Consider the following 17648-nt stretch of genomic DNA (forward strand, 5'->3'; position numbering starts at 1 on the left):
AGAGAAAAAAGCTTTACTGTGTTACAGTGGTATTACAGCACTTATGTAATTTATTGTGATAGCAGATTCTACACCTTACAACAAATAGGTACAGTATCCTTTATATATATAAAAAAAGCAACTATTAAACTAGAATATATTACCTTCAGGGCTAAAACTATTCATATCAAGTTGCAGAGCTATGTCTAAAAACAGATGGAAACTTTGAAAACTCGTGTAGAAGTTGGAAAGTGTACTGATGGATCACTCTTTGGATCCTCTGCTGTGGCAGATGATATCAAATGGCTCAGGAGTACGGACCAAATTGACAATCCCATTCATGTCTGGCTCCTTCGCACCAGGTGGCCAGGAGAAACAAATCCGCTGTAAGAGAGAGGTGATGAAGAGGAAGAGCTCCATCTTAGCTAGGGTCTCACCAAGACAGACCCTCGGACCTGATAAATGGAGATACACAAAAATCGTATCAACATAGTTGTTTTCTCTCTTGGTGTTGTGTTGGAGACTCACCCAACGAGAAAGGGAGGAAAGACTCTGGTTTGAAGAAATGTCCATTATCATCTAAGAAATTCTCTGGGTTTAAAGTGTCTGGATACTTCCAGTGCTCCTTATCAGTTAAATTTGCTGTTAAGTTAGTAAATATCTCGGTGCCCTAGAAAGACAATGTTTGTTAGGGAAATCAATGAATGGAGCATTGATTTCTTGATTCAAATATTACCTTGGGAATGTTGTATCCTCAGATTTGTGGGCTGAGTCGTTTCATGAAACACGCCAGATGGTGCAATGTTGGCCCAGCGCTGAAACTCATTAACAGCGTATGTGTACGGTAGTTTGTCACGGTCATCCATGCTGGGCAAGCGGTCATAACCCAGCACTCCAACAATCTCCTCATGACATCGCTCTGCAATGAAACGAAACCTGATGGTGTTTTCCAATGTTAGAACACTAGTACAAGTAAGCCACAGAAAGATTGACTTCCTGAAAATTTGCCACACTGCGATACTTTCAATACCTTCTTGTCTAGCTTAACCAATGGTGCATTTGGGATGGGACTACCTGTTTGGTACAATGGCAATTTGTATCAACCTAGATATTGCAATTTATTCCACTTCAACAATTCCTTTCAACCACTAGAAATGCACAGCTTGCACACTACAGCTTTGTAACGACTGATAAAAAAAAAAAAGTGACTTCCAAAGCACACAAGAGCTAACTCTTATCAGTTTGTGGATTCCCAAGTAAACAATCCTGGCATTGCTGGCACCATGCTCTATATTGTTTAAGTTACAAGTACCTTGTACATGTGGGTTTTGAGTCAAGAAGATGAGCCCCCATCTGATGGTGGTCGCTGTGGTGTCGGTTCCAGCCAGGAAAAGGTCAGCTACTGACATAACCATGTTATCCTGATGAAACGTTGAGTCATTGTTGGATTTTTGCTGCTCCAAGGTAAACAAAGCATTTCAGCTTATCCAGGCATATTTAGTTCCCTAGCAGTATAGCATAGCATAGCATAGCATAGCATAGGTATGCGAAGTGCTTGTTATGATTGTCAAAACGATCCCCAAACACGATGGAACAGATAATGTTGGAAGCAGCATTCTGTATTGTATGTTGGGGGTCGAAAGGCTTTCCTTCAACAAAGAAAACCATGTGTTACTCTGGCAAGCACCGTTTTAATACTTTTAAGGGAATCTAGCCAAGTAAATTAATTTAAATAGCTATAACATCAAATCTGGTTTAATGGCATTTGAAACTAACCTAAAATACTGAGGCTTGTGACCACCCCATCAACAAGAACAAATAAACGTACTTGAATGTTTTGGCCAATCATTATGTCCACATGCTGGCGACTCTAAAAAGTTGACCTTGGTATCACTGGCTGGCAGAAGCCCATATCCAGATCACCAAACAACTTGAGGCTCATATCCAGCTACACAAATCCATACATGAAGCTGGTTTTAGCTTAATTTTCCAGCAAGGTCTCTATAATAAAGCCACTGTACGAACTTTATAACAAAGAGCCATTGGTTATGGCACCTATCAAAAATTTGCAATTAATTTGCTTTTACAATTTTCAATTTGAAAGGCGCAGTACGTAAAATTGACAGCTAACGGTTAAAATGGATACTTCAGTCCTAATTCAAAGTCATGTTTCTCCCGCCCCTTCCTCCTCAGACTCGGCGGACGAACATATTACTTGCCTATAAGGCCCTAAATGGTTTAGCTCCTGCGTACCTAACACATCTTCTACCGCGCATAATCCAACCCGCTCCCTAAGGTCGCAAAACTCTGGACTTTTGGTAGTACCTAGGATAGCAAAGTCCACTAAAGGAGGTTGTACTGCAGTTATATCTGATCAAGTGTACATTATTATTATTCTTTAGCTTGGGATGAACAAATCATTTTATAGTCACCCTGTATCCTCTGAGTAAGTTACAGAACTGGCGAGTTTGTGTCGTGCGTTCACAGTTGGCCGAGTGAATTGCTAAGTGACACTAGGTCGCTAATGAACGAATAATTGAACGTATGGGATTTCCCATACGTTGATGGAACAGCAGCTATGCTAATCATGTCTCTATTTGTTTCTGTTTCTGATTAACATCCCGTGGTAACTAGGAATTACAGAAGCTTCAGTCTGGATCCAACCCTTAAATGATCTGAGATGACCGAACACCTGAGAAAAGATGATGCCAACCCCTCTGAGGATGCCAACGCTCAGACAACATACAGAATTACCAAATTTTGCCATAAGTTAAATATATTAAGGTTCTGCAATATATAAATATATTGTGGAAACTTAATTTCCTGTAGAGCTGCTTTGCAACAAGTTGTATCGTAGAAAGCGCTATACAAATAAACTTGAAACTTGACAGACATGCAGGTTGCCAGATTGAGGACAATGGAAGGTGATGAGCCTTTCTAATTTGATGACTTTAAATGAATCTAATATGCCTCTGGTCACAGGCTTTTTTTTTCTTTAGATCGGGTAGAATCTGCGATCTCTGATCCAGTTCGCTTGCTGGCTTCCATGGCTGCAATATGCTATTTTTTATGCCAACTGGCAACACGAGGTATCGAAATACTATTGGGAAAAAAAAAAAATCGACGAAATTTTTCCAAGAAACAGGTATGTAAACTTGGCATGGTTTCTGAATATCTGCAAATTTTTTATGCTTTAGTACAGTCAAAACAAATTACATACAGCACCTTTAAAATTTGTATGTTCAAGTGCCCTACAACACCAAGATTTTCAAATTCACTGTCAGTATAGTGCATTACTGACCATATCCTTCAGTGATGCAGATTAGCAGTGGAATAGGTGGCCTTTCTGAAAAAGATGATGCATTTTGGACCAGGGCTTCCTTCATGACCTGGACTGTATTGAGGAGTATTGCTGGCTTTCTCCCAAGATGGACAGTGGTCATCTCTCCATATTGAGATAACTGCTCAGAGAAGATTTCACAGCACTTAAACACAACACATTGTCATACCTGTGAATGAAGTCAACATAGCATGGAAATTTTACAGAGGAAGAACATAAGACACCTTTCAACAAAAACAAAGCCCCTATACAACAAGTTCAAAGAAAGACTTACTGATCTTAGGAACTCCATTGGGTTCTTTAAAAAATATGGTATGGTTCCCACAAAAGACAGCGGTCTGGGACCAGGTGGAGTTTGAGTTCTATAGGAATTAATCCTGAAGATTTCAAACAGAACTATAAAAATAAAACTCAGAGACAGAGGCCAGGTCTAACTTCATGAGAGTTGTCCACATGCTGAAACAAACACAAGAGCAGCTGATGACTGTGAGCTTTATAAAGACAGGGCAAAAGGGGCAGGACACAGTGGGGGTGGGAGTTTGACATTCCTGTTCACGTTTTTGTCTAGTTATTCCTGCTATAACTGTAAGGTTCTAATCAATCAAGACAAAGAATAAAAACCATATTCCTGCACAACACTCATTTTCCTTTTATAAACACACTGGCATGAGTAAATGGATCCAAGCAAAGTCCACCCACTGCAAAGAGGAATAAACATGCTGCAGAAGACAAATTGTGCAAGTTTAATAAATAACTGACAAGTTCAACACTCTCTACTACCATGTTCATTGTTGACTAAATCTCAGCACAGCCAATGGCTATTCTACACGCTAATCTTGTCTTTATTAATGAAACTATGCAAGAGGTCTGGAAAGGGATGTAAAAGTGACAGTGAAATAATAGCAAATGTAAGGCATTAAAAATGCTTTCAGCTCAGATTGTTGCACAGTCATGCGATACCTGACATTTTGAAACAAAAAAAATATATAAAAAGGCATTTAAAAAGATATATAAAAAGGCAACACATAAGCATGTTGGTTTGCTTTTTCTTTATTTTTTTGGTCTTTTCTTAATTTTTTTCTGCTCTTTTTTGTGTTTTCTTGGTTTGCTATAGGGAAGTTTTTGGCACTACATAATTGTCTTATCGGGTTATGTTTGATTTTCCTATCTAAAGCCTTTGTCCTTATGCAAGCAAAATAGGAATACAGCTAATAAAAATAAAGTGAATACATTTTAAATCCTTATATTACACAAAATAAAAACACTTTTTTGGACCCCTCCAAAAATAGGGGTATTAAAATATTTGACATTTTGTATCACAAATCAATGTGATGATGCACACAAAAATAAAAGGAAAATAAAACATAAAAACTGTACAAAAATGATAAAATTCATTTTAAAAAGTTTCCAAATGATGCAAAGTTAGTCTCTTTTTTTCTATAAGGACCTTGGGCATTGGTTTACAAAGTGAAGTGTCTGTCTTCATTTCTTCTGGTGAATGTAGCTGAGATTGCCGTGCCGACCGTGTTGAATCAGCGGGTAATGTTGATTTGCCACCACAGAACCTGCAAAAAAAAAGGCTGTTGTGAGTGGAAATGTTTCCTGATTTATCAGTGTGTGCATTTGTGGCCTGTAAAAACCATACTGAGGAATATTCAGAGCAATATTCAACTTAATGTCTATGGAAAACGTGTTGCATGCATCAAATAGTTCCTCTCAATGTACGGGAAAGGCAAATACGCTCTAGGGAATGTCATGAAAACATGTCTAGGTCATATTTCATCCCAAAATCAAAAAGTAAAATAAATACTATTCTACATAAAGACAATGCGGCCAAGTTTTAGCACCATTGAATTATTTTGCATTGTGAGACAGTTAAGCATTGATTCCCCTTAAATAAATAAAACATGTTGGTTTTACTCTTTTGGTCTTTTCTTGATTTTTACTGCTATAGGAAATGCATACATAATTGACTTGTTGGGTTTGAACTGACTTAAAAGCCATTGTCCTTAAAGTAAAACCAACAAAATAAAATAAATAAATACAATAAAATGAAATAAAACTTTGTTGAAATTAATGGAAAATTCCATTGTTAATTTCTACTTCAAATACAGATTCACAAGGTTTAAATATTTTATTGTCGACATGTCAGAGAGACTAAGCAGCACTGGTACCTTGTGAGATGAAGGGTTTGTTGGGCTGCTGCAGGTAGGGTGGCAGACGGTAGGGCATGAAGGATGGAGACAGCGAATACGGAGCAGCACTGTTGTGATCCCAGGACCGAGAGCCCTGACTCACACCACCAAACTGAGATGGGAAATTAGGATCTGAGATATAGAGAGAAAACAGTGAACACACAGCACTGAACTAACAGACAGCAAAATGGCAAACACAATTTTCAAACTGTCACTCAACCATTGTGAAACCACAAGCTTTCAGGTCACCTTGCTTATTTAAACTAGTTCCAAAACGCAAGGTTTTCATTAGACTGTGATTTCAAAGGGTTACATGTGAAACAGCTCTAATCAAGGACGAGCAGTGTAGTAAAACCAGTTCCCAGTGTTTAGTCCAACAGCTGTGGAGTCACCCGGTGAACCCAAAACACCTGTGACACTTACCGGAGCTCAGAGACCGACACTGCACTGACTTCACTCATCTCTGAACACAACCATATATTTAGCAGCACATAATGTAGAGCTGGATTTTATGCATCAGGATTTGACTGGATAGAAATACTTAATTCACAACTGGTTAATATTATTTTCCATACGCACATAGCCTTGGGTTACATGAGCACAAAAAAAAAAATATTTTAAATTGTATTTATTGACATTTCCCCCCAATAGCTCAAATTAATTAGTAATAACTAAACAGTATTTTTCTTAATGCAAAATCTAATTTCATATTAGAAAAGCAAATTGTAAAAAAAGGGTCCTTTTGATTTTGAGGATAAAATATTAAAATATTGTACTTAGTAAATGTTTTTTTTTTTTTTTTTATAATTTTCTCTGACTGTGCAAAATAATAGACATTTAATAATATTATCAGTTTTCATTTGTCGGTTATGTTCATTTATTAAAAAATAATTACTAAAATAACTAGATTACTTAATTATATTTAATAATAATAATACATTTTTCCATAACAGAATTTAAAAAACAGACAATTTTATACTGTATTTACTTAGATATTGACTTTTTATTATTATTATTTTTACTGTGTCAATTTAGCAACATGCTAATGTCAAAATTAATTGAAATTAGAGTGCTATTTGCATAAAGCCTAGACCTCCACAAGGAGAACCACCTAAGAAAGCATTTCACTAGGTTTTGAAACCGAGCGACAGACACACTAACGAGTGAGTGTGAGCACCATGTGTGTGTACCTGTCTTGTTTACGGTGCCATTCCCCACCAGTGGCCCCGGATTGAGATGGTGATTGTGCCAGGGGTGCCCCCTTTCTCTGGCGGGGCCGCCGCCCACTCCACCAGCCACCCTTCCCGTCGACGGTTGAGCGAAAATTATGCTGGGGTCGTTCAGGTTCATGGGGGCGGGGCTCACCACCGGCCCGCCTCCGGTCCCGCCGCCCCGGACGGCGAACTTCAGGCCCGGAGAGGACGGGTGGCCGGAGGCGGTGGAGACCCCGGAGCCCTGGATGAGAGGGCCATGGATGGGCCAGGAGGCCGAGGTGAGGGGCGGCTGCTGGGGGTGGGCAGGCAGGAGGCCCAGCGCCGAGAGCCCGGCGTGATATTGGCTCGGGTGCGAGTGGGGGAAGTTGAAGATGGGGAGCTGGACCTGGGGAACCTGCGGCTGCGGTTGGGAGGGTTTGGAGGTAAAGGATGCAGAGGAAGGTTTGCTGTTCTGCGGAGAGACGGACGCCTGGCTGTAGGGAGACGGCTGAGGGGAGTACGGAGGAGTCTGACGTGCATCAGACTGAAACGAAACAGACAGAAAACAGACAGCGTCAGTTCATCTAAAAACCATAATGAGAATCCGAAAATAAATGTCCTGCTGCTGGGTGACATTTCAATATGGGTGAATATTTGCTACAGATTTACAAAGATTTTTTTGGAATCAAAAAATTAAGCAAAACCTTGAATATCACAATCTTAATATGCTTTTCATACCAGTACCAAGCTAAAATCTGAAAATATCAGCATACCATGGTACCATCATAATAGTTTTTGTAAGGTTTCTCAAGTCACTGTGCATAAGTAGTGCAAAATGTCTAAAAACGTTTAAGCAAAAATGAGCAAAAACTAAAAATGAAATTATTAATTCAATCAGATTTATATATATATATATATATATATATATATATATATATATATATATATTATTTTTTTTTTGGTGAAAATGACTTACTAATTATAATTTATTAATTATAAAAAAATATTTAATAAATATAAATAAGAAATATAAATACAGTATAACTCCTATATACAACTGGAGAGTAGAGGGTTCTGGTCCTTACACATTCAGAGGGCTGCCTGTTCCGTCCGGCCCGATCCTGGACGGAAGCACCTTGAGGAATGGGGATGGACTGAGAGCTCGCTATGGCCCGGACCATGTGAGGGACTGGAAATAAAGAGCAATCACAGTCAAATGCTTTTATGTGCTGCCCACTACTGGACACAGACGTGTCAAGACTAATTTGAAAAGTTAAACAAAAAAAACAAAAACAGTGCATAATCAAATCAGCAATTATACATTACTGACACACTATCCTCCAATGTGATACTGTTAAGTGCTTTGACACAACCTGTATTGTTAAAAGCGCTATATAAATAAAGGTGACTTGACAATGACAATACTATATAAAACTACAGACTACGAAAGTCCTTTGCAACAACCATCCACCTTATTTTGTGAGACGGAATTAAACCGTTGTCTGTGAATGTGTGAAACTTCTGATTCATTAGTTAGTAGCTATAGTTAAATATCTAGAATAACAAAAGTGCAGTAAACAGTAACACTATTAGCCAGAAGCCATGCACACTGAAGTTGAAAATGGTCCACGCTTACATTAAAAATAATGAGGATAAAATTAATATTTATTTATCCATTGTTTTATATTTTTAACTATATATAATTATAACTATATATGATGCATAAATAAAAATATAAAACAATGGATAAATAAATATTAATTTTATATATATATACATATATATATTATTAATTTTATATATGTATGCAAAAATAAATATAACTATATATAATAAATAAAAAAATAGACAAAAATAGACAAATGGATAAATACACACGTTAAAAATTATAAGTTGTGAATATTAGTCAATTCTTAATGGTGAAAACTAATTACTACTAATAATTATAAATTACAAAAATAATTATATACATTATAATAATTCACAAACTGTGTTTTTACTGTATTTTAATATATCTCACATGTAAAATGTACTTGGAAACAATGGATGGAATAACTATGAAAAACTTTAAACTTAATTTATAACATTTATGAAACATTCACGAACTTTCTTGGCTTAAATGAAAAGTTGTGAATAGTAGTTAATTATTAATAGTGAAAATTAATTACTCCTATTAATTATAAATTGCAACTAAGTAATTATATACATTACATATAATATTAATAATATTTTATAAACTATTTTAATATCTCACCCATCTATCTATCTGAGTGTGTGTATATATTTTTTATGTGTTTAATACATTACACATGTTAAATGTACTTAGAAACAACAGATGGAATAACTATCAAATAAACTTATTAAAATTAATGTTTTTAAATATAATCTTTCTCTATATATCTCTCTATCTCTCCACACACGCACACACTAAATAGACCGACTGATGGATAGATATAAAATACTTAGATTCATAAACTGTTTGGGCTTATAAAAATGGTCTGAGAAATTCAGCTCTGGAGAGGCTGCATTAATGAACAAATCAACAGACAGAAGAAAGGACCGAGTTAAGTGGAGCTGTACCTGATCCGGCCGCTGCTCTCTGACGGAGGTGTTTGTAATCGGGACAGTCTCTCCTCACATGACCCATATCACCACACTGAAAGCAGCGTCTCTCTCTGGGCTCCCTGTCCTCCTCCCTGACCTCCTCCTCGCGCTCGTTCTCCTTTTTCTTCAATCTAAAAAACAGACTAGATCAGCAAAGCACTTTGCTGTAAAAGGTAATAGTTTCTGCATGTGTGAACAGCGCACCTGCGCCTCTTTGGGCAGTCCTTCATGTAGTGGCCGATCTTCCCGCATATCCGACAGCAGCGGTCATTAGGAGCCAGTTCTCCATCAGTCAACACCTTCGAGTCAAAGAAGTAATCCTGACAGAGAAACGAAGATGAAACGAGGTGTGAAGTAAAGGTTGATGGCGCTCAGGAGCAGTTTTAATGTGACTCACGGCCTCTGTTCCCAGCTGAGGGTAAAACGGGGTGCCAAACAGCTTCCTGCCATTGATGAAGGCCTTCATGATGAAGTTAGTCACTATGTAATAAAAGGCAGAGAGAATGAGTGAAACATAATCCACCATACATTTACTAGAACTGCTGTTTAGAGCAGAAAACACAAAAATATGAGGAATGGGATAGTTTTGCTTACTTTTGCGAGAAACACCAGCCCCGAGATTGTGATTCAAGTCAAAAGGATCTGTTAAAAACAAATAGTCATGTAAAAACAGCATATAACATTTAACCTTGCTGGGGGGCATGCAACACAATTATCTTGTTGAAATTAAATATTTCAAAATATTTAAATGTAACGGTCACATTCAGTGAGGTTACCTCAACATTGGCTATATCCAATACTTAAAAAAAAAAAAAAAACTTTTTAAAAATAATAATAATAGTAATAATAATAATTAAATATACACCATTAGTCTTTGTGTGTTTAGTGAAACAATTATTAAAAATAGATTACTTTTTAATATAATTATAAATAAAAATAAACAAATATAAATTTTGTATATTTAATCAAAATAAGTAAAAATAATTTAAGAAAAAATATAAATAAAAACAAATATTTACTGTATTTAGTGCATTTAAAATGTACAATTAACATTTTAAAATGTACTTGGAAACAATGGAATAACTAAAATTAACACTTAATGAAATTAAAAGTATAAAATTAATAAAATAATAAATAAAAACAAAAATATAAACTATATATTTTTAAATATAAATACATCAATTACTGTGTATTTAGTGAAAATTAACTAATATTATTTATTTATAATTATTAATAATAAATCTATTTAACAAACATGAGTGAGTGAGTATATATTAATTATTTAATTAGAAATGAATTAACAAAATATAATAAAAAAATAAAACTGAAATTGTTACTGTATTTTAGTGCATTAAACATTGAATAAAAAGGATGGGATAACTATAAAATACTACTATAAAAAGAAATAAGTACAAAATGAATAAAATATATAAAAAATAAAATATTAGAATGAATTATGAATCCATTTTGGGCTTATGAAAATGGTAAAAAAAAATACTTGAGAAAGGCAGATCTAAAGAGGTTGAATTAATTAAATGAACAAATGAATAAACAGAATAAAATGACTAATTCTAATGTTTGTGTATTTCAGAGTCACTGTATGCCGATAATGAGCGTTTCAAACCTTCGATTGCGATGCATTTGGACGTCCACTGTTTCTCAAAGGTGGTGAGGCGTTTGCGCTGGCGGATGGAGATGACGTGCTCTTTAAAATCAAACTCTTCTGTGTAGAAGCGCAGCAGGCCGAGCCACAGCTCGCCGACGGTCTCCTTATTCTGATAGAGCTCCGGCAGACGCCGCCGCTTGACAAAACACACACATTAAATAATGCACACTCAATGTACTTGAAACTACATCATAATTTGTTTACAGTGTCCAAGTGTCCACATTCAGTGATGTTGGCTAAATATAATTACCAGCTCATCAAGGTCATCGAAGAAGAAAGCGTTCCAGCCGTCCACCATCCTCTGAGGAACAGCGGTCCCATCGAATATCTGCAGAAGAACACAATCATTCAGTACCATGGCATGGATATTATCAGTGAGCCATGGTACTACCACAGTACTTCTGTGTAAGGGCGCTGTACCTCTTGTAACACAGGGATAACTGGTGGTTGTCTCTGTTGTAGGAAATACAGCACCATGAGGATGTAAGCATAGGAGGAGAGACTTCCTCTGGAGGCGTCGCCAATGTCACAGCGCTGCAAAACACACACATTGACATTTCACATTCTTTTTTCTTCTAGTGTGCATGTAGTCAATACTATAGCACACAGTGATTTCCTATGCATTCAGAGCTGTGACATGGTACACTAAATTTACACTTATTAAATAACCGTTTTATGAACTCTTATTAATTGCATTTAATAAGAAGCAGACTTTTCCTTCACTATTTTCTTCAATGTATATATACACTATTGTTCATAAGTTTGGATGAGTAAGATTTTGAGATTTTGTAATGTTTCTGAGAAAAAAAAAAATCTCTTCTGCTCACCAAGGCTGCATTTATTTGATCAAAATACAGTAATATTTTTACAATTTAAAATAGCTGTTTGTAAATGTTTAAAATGTCATTTATTTTTTGATCAAAGCTGAATTTTCAGCATCATTACTCTAGTATTCAGTGTCACACGATCCTTCGGAAATTATTCTAATATACTGATTTGCTGCTCAAGAAGCATTTCTGACTATTATCAGTGTTGAAAACAGTTGTGCTGCTTCATATTGTTGTTTTACATTTTGCTTCAGGATTCTTTGATGAATAGAAAGTTCAGAAGTTCAATATAACAGCATTTATTTGAAATAGAAATCTTTTGTAACATTATTAATGTCTGTACTGCCATTTCTGATCAACTGAATGCATCCTTGCTGAATAAAAGTATTAATTTCTTTCAAAAAAAAAAAAAAAAAAAAAAAGATCCCAAACATTTGAAACATCAGAAAAAGTGTAATTAAAATGCAAGTAGATTAACCACTCACACACCTGTTCCTTTAGCACTAGCTGTCTGAATGTGCATGTTTGAATATTGTACGGAACATTTTAGGCAACTATCACATTTAAGACCATCTTACCTTGGCAAATACTTTCATAGTGTAGCCCAGATACTGCACACGAGGGTCTATAGCAGCATATGTGGCCAGCATCCGGGTGTTGTGTTGGGCCTGACACACAAAAACAACATTCAAATAAAATAAATAATTAAATAGAATTATAATAAAGTAGCCAATTTTTCAATCATAACGAGAAAGTGTGCGTCTCACCAGTGTGTTGTAGAGGCTGATATCTCCCTCCAGTCCGCTCTGCCGGTGTTCAAACTTCACTATAGGCACTTTAGCAGTTGTGATAGGCAAAATATTCCTTAAACCTGAACCACACAAACAAATGAATCTGTCAGCACTGAAGAATCAACTCATACTGACTTCAGTTTCACAAAATAAATCACTCTTGGACCTGTGTGTTTCTTCAGCACCTTGGCTAAACCCTCAATGATCTCCTTACAGTTTAGCTTCTGCAAGAAAAATGAGAAACAAGTTAAACATCAGGAGAGTCAATAATTGGCTAAAAACTGAAAAATGTCCAGGCTTGCCTATTGCAAAACTCTCTTGGCAGGTCTTCCAGCCAGTTCTATCAAACCTTTACAATTAATCCAGAACACGGCACCCAGATTCATTTTTAAATATAGCTGCAAGCAGCGATGGCAGGGCCAAGCCGTCAGTGCAAACGCCACCCCGGTGGCATCAGGAAAACTGATCAGCGGGCACATGCATCACAGCAACCCTCTAGCAGTTCGGATTTAAGGGATACAGCAATGAAAGGGTTAATCTGAACCATCAAGTCACACACACAAATATATTAAACTTTTGTTACACTTTTCATTAAGGTTTTAGTTTTTTGCATTATATAAGTTTACATGATTAATATTTTTATAGCATTTATGAATCTTAGTTAAAATTGACTACTACATTATTAATTAAAATGTCTAGTTAATGTAGATTTGAACATACATAATGTACAGTTACAGTTATTGTACCATGAACTAACAAACTATTTTTTACTAACAAATAAATACGTTGTTCATACTTAGCTTGCTAGTTTTGAATGAATATGAATATATTTTTGAACTATACTACTTAACATGAACAATAATTATATAACATTTATTAATGTTAAGTTCAAAATTTATTAATACATTATTAAAATGTAAAGTTGTATATTAACATTAGTTTATGTACTGTGAATTAACAAAGTGAATACTTTTAATGTTAGTATTAACTAGCATTAAAAAAGATTAATAACATATTGTTCCTTTTTAGTTCATGTTAGTTAATGCATTAACTAATGTTAACCAAAGAGACCTTATTGTAAACTGTTGCCAACACTTTTTATGATCTATAACCATTTTAAAATTTCATTATCTATAAGCATTTGTGAAACAATTATATAAAAGTATATTACCAGTAAAATACATATTAACTTTATTCTGTTTAATTGAACTGAGCAGTAAAGGGTCAGACTTAAAAGATTTCTTATCCTATCAGTGAAAGAGGTTAGAATATATAAATGTTGTAAAAGTATACTGACAGTACAGAACATTTCAACTGATTCTATGCATTATTTTTCATTCTGATACACAGAGAAGCAGATTATGTAGCTCAACAGGATTAAGGTTATGATAACTCCATCTGGTGTTCATCCTTGGTATTACAGCCTTCACCTTTCACCTATTTATCCTATCAGCCCCTCAGCATGATACATTTTTGAAAGCAAGCATGTTTCCTCAGAATGACTCTTTCTCTGTAAGTAAAAAGTTTTGAAGAGTTTGGATGATGCACTTTAAAAATATAAGACAATTACTGTTTCCTTATTTACTGTTACTTTAATAAATCGTCAAAGAGAAACCATTCAAACTATCCAAAATCTGTCCACAATTTAAGTTCCTCAATGTTTTGGCATCATGTAGACAAAGTTTGGTGTATGTAACATAATTCTAGGAGTATGCATTAATTCACAGCCATATTTTGGCAAAATTCCGCATTAAAATTAAATTAGCAGACTTCCTGTTGGTCGTAGCTAATGACTGTAAATTAGAAAGTTGTCCGGCTTGATGAGAACAATGTATGTACCAAGTTTGGTGTCTGTAGCTAAAACTAGCCCCCCAAGTTGTCAAAAGGTGGCGCTATAGAGTGCCTCTTCCACGCCCGTTTATGAGCTTTTGTCAGTGTCTAACTATCATTAATACTGATATGCGTGTTGATTTTTATGAAATTCTAATTATGTTATCTGCCTCAAAATCACCGGAAAATAATATTGAAGTTTGACGCATTGCCATGGCAACAGTATTTTAGATATCAATGTTTTACATCGGCCGTGTTTTGACATTTTTCTGATGAAGTTTGAAGCAAATCGGAGTAAAAATAAGAATTCAAAACATTCTGAAAATGACACTTCCTTCGGCCAGTTGGTGGCACTATAACTTTGACTCCTAATAGTCACATCTATGCGATCAGCATCATACAACGAACAAACCACAGAAGTTTGATCAAAATCAGACAATGTATGTGGTTGTTATTAAGCATTTCCTGTTTCTCATTTCTCGCCATAACTTCATCGCCTCGCCACGGGCAAACCATTCGAGATATCAAAAATCCCTTCGCAATTTAGCATCCCCAATGTGATCATGTTTGCCGAGTTTGGTGGCAATAGGTTGGATATCCTCAGAGGAGTATATCAAATTCCAGAGCATGCACTTTTTAATCAGCCCTGAATTGCCGACTTCCTGTTGGGCAGAACCTATGACATGCAGCGTGAAAGTTGTTCAGCTCAATACCGAGTTTCATATGAATACATGCAAGTATGTGTGAGATATACATCAAGATTTCTGACGATGTTCCAGGGGGCGCCGTAGAGCCCCTGTGCCAAACCCAGGTCTCAGCCTCTGCGGCGTCCTAATGGCCGCGGATTCCAACGTGTGCGCCAATTTTCAAGAGTTTTTGAGCATGTTAAGGCCCCCCAAACAAAAAATCCTTAGAAGCATAAGAGGGCCCTGTGCCTTAGTGGCTTGTGCCCTAATGAGCCAAAAAGAATGCACGTCACACCTCTGTTTATCAATTTGCACTGGCTACCAATAGCTGCTCGCATAAAATTCAAGGCACTGATGTTTGCCACAAAACCACCACTGGCTCTGCACCCAGCTGAGTCCTTAGCCATCTTTAAGAATTGGCTAAAAACCTCTTCCATCTTTATTTTGACCCTCTAATTCAATTCTTAAAAAAAAAAAAAAAAAACAACACTAGCTTCTCTAATCATATTGTATTCCATCTATTTGTTTTCTTTTTATTTATTATATAATTAAAAAAAAAACATGTACTGCGTTAAGGTAACAGACTTGTTACAGCACTTGCATATCATTGCTCTTTTGTTGATTGCTTCCATTGTCTTCATTTGTAAGTCGCTTTAAATGAAAACGTCTTCTAAATGACTAAATGTAAAACGTAAAAAACTCCTTTTCAATGTTTTTAAACACAAAACACCATTTAAAAGTAAGAGAAAACGGCCATCTACATATTATAACGCACATTATTAATACTTTACAAATTTTGCATGACAAAAATTAAATGAAATAAAAATCAGGTATGTTTCTAATATTGGCCTAATCATAAAGATAATTAGAAAAAAAATCTGTGTCTAAAAATCAATATAAAACATGGCATGTCCCTCTTTTGAAGGGGCAACAGGATTTATACCTCAGCGGTGTCGTGGCCTTCCAGTGTCATACAGATGTCCAGGTCACTGTCACGAAAGCCAAAGCCGTTCTTAGAAGAGCCAAACAGACAGAGCTGGGCCTTATCTGAACAAAAACACACAGAACACAGATTAACTTGTGTCAAAAATAGGGATAATGCAGTTAACCGATCTGTTTATAATCATAAAAATACTTGCTTTGGTCCGGACCAAATAGAATGTTTTTTTTTGGTGCGGTTATTTTTTATTTTACATTACATTATTATAATTTAATAAATTATTATTGATCAGATCACGAATAGTTTCACAGAGTTTCAGTCTGTGAAACTATTGTAAATTCAGCAATTGTTTATATATATTTATTTAGTTAAATGCATTTTTCTGGATTTTTTGTTGCTCTCACTGTTCAAATAAACCAACCAATAAAATTATAAACTGATAATTTCTTTGTCAGTGGGCAAACGTACAAAAATAATCAAATATAATAAACTAATTAATAATAATAAATAAAAAATCCTACTGTACGTGACAACTTTTGCTTCTGAAAACCCAGGAAATGTGAAAAGGGTCCATTTCAACCAAGTAAAAAAAATAAAAAATTGCTACTGCATATTTTTTTTTGTATTAACACTGATGTACATGTATGAATGTGTATCCACACCATTGTACTCTTTTCTGATGAATCGCTCCAGACTGCCCAAAATCTGTTCCCTCTTCTGCTGCTCGATGGGAGACGGCGACAGCTCACCTACAAACACAAAAACATCACAACTGAGCTTGAAGTAAATATGAGGGTAAATGCAAATAAATGCGCTCAAGCTGATAGATCGGAATGCACTGGAGTATTAAAACAGATGATGGTTAGGTTGGGACAGCGCTCACGGTAGCACAGCATGCAAAGTCCGTCCAGGATTTCTCTGAAGTGCTCAGTCATGGGCGGCAGGAGTTTCAGCTCGACCTTCTTGAAGTCTTCAGGACATTCATCTTTAAGGTGGCCGTCTCGCTTGCAAATGCTGCACACGACCGTTGGTGGCTGTGAAGAGAAACAACCAGCAGACGTTTAACTTCTGGTTCACAGCACCACATTATTTACTATAATACATTTGATGCACATGCGCCATAGTATAAACTATATTAAAAAATGACTCCAGACGATTGAATTATTGGATTGCATGCCAATTCCACCCTCTCTTAGAATTAAAGAGTCGATTTGTTTCACTACTGTGCCTTTAAACCTCTTTTATATGCCATCGTTCTACAGTTTCTGATCAGTAGAGATTTGTTTGTTTTTTTTAGAAAACTTATGTTTTGCAAAGGTTTATTAAATTGATCAAAAGTGACGGTAAAGACATTTATAATTTTACAACAGATTTCCATTTCAAATAAATGCTGATCTTTGTAACTTTCTATTCATCAAGGAACTCTGAAAAACTAAATGTATCACTGTTTCCACAAAAATATGAAGCAGCACAACTGTTTTCAACATTGATAATAATCAGAAATGTTTCTTGAGCAGCAAATCAGCATATTAGAATGATTTCTGAAGGATCATGTGACACTGAAGACTGGAGTAATGATGCTGGAAATTCAGCTTTG

At 35.8% G+C, this 17648-nt stretch overlaps 1 protein-coding gene and 1 pseudogene across 2 annotated transcripts in view; both read right to left on the reverse strand.

The window, feature by feature from the left end:
• LOC306859396 (cytochrome P450 2B15-like) lies at nucleotides 1-3728 on the reverse strand (annotated as a pseudogene). The gene is made up of 7 exons (XR_013786073.1): nucleotides 3594-3728; nucleotides 3281-3440; nucleotides 1513-1628; nucleotides 1292-1436; nucleotides 716-898; nucleotides 508-649; nucleotides 1-323 (listed from the first exon to the last, which is right to left on the reverse strand). The product of XR_013786073.1 is annotated as a cytochrome P450 2B15-like (transcript).
• The window catches only part of LOC306859890 (terminal uridylyltransferase 4-like), a 27607-nt gene continuing 13552 nt past the window's right edge, over nucleotides 3594-17648 (reverse strand). Inside the window, exons 14-30 of the mRNA XM_079401287.1 lie at nucleotides 16935-17085; nucleotides 16714-16800; nucleotides 16055-16158; nucleotides 12762-12819; nucleotides 12572-12675; nucleotides 12383-12472; nucleotides 11398-11511; nucleotides 11228-11305; nucleotides 10936-11113; nucleotides 9906-9953; nucleotides 9709-9791; nucleotides 9516-9631; nucleotides 9288-9442; nucleotides 7793-7896; nucleotides 6705-7251; nucleotides 5494-5646; nucleotides 3594-4884 (exon numbers count right to left, since the gene is read on the reverse strand). Coding sequence (XP_079257413.1) covers nucleotides 4802-4884; nucleotides 5494-5646; nucleotides 6705-7251; nucleotides 7793-7896; nucleotides 9288-9442; nucleotides 9516-9631; nucleotides 9709-9791; nucleotides 9906-9953; nucleotides 10936-11113; nucleotides 11228-11305; nucleotides 11398-11511; nucleotides 12383-12472; nucleotides 12572-12675; nucleotides 12762-12819; nucleotides 16055-16158; nucleotides 16714-16800; nucleotides 16935-17085 — 2253 coding nt within the window. The 3' untranslated portion in view covers nucleotides 3594-4801. The remainder of the gene's footprint in view (nucleotides 4885-5493; nucleotides 5647-6704; nucleotides 7252-7792; nucleotides 7897-9287; nucleotides 9443-9515; nucleotides 9632-9708; nucleotides 9792-9905; nucleotides 9954-10935; nucleotides 11114-11227; nucleotides 11306-11397; nucleotides 11512-12382; nucleotides 12473-12571; nucleotides 12676-12761; nucleotides 12820-16054; nucleotides 16159-16713; nucleotides 16801-16934; nucleotides 17086-17648) is intronic.

This window comes from Barbus barbus (assembly GCF_936440315.1).
Source record: "Barbus barbus genome assembly, chromosome: 40".
Taxonomy (NCBI): domain Eukaryota; kingdom Metazoa; phylum Chordata; class Actinopteri; order Cypriniformes; family Cyprinidae; genus Barbus; species Barbus barbus.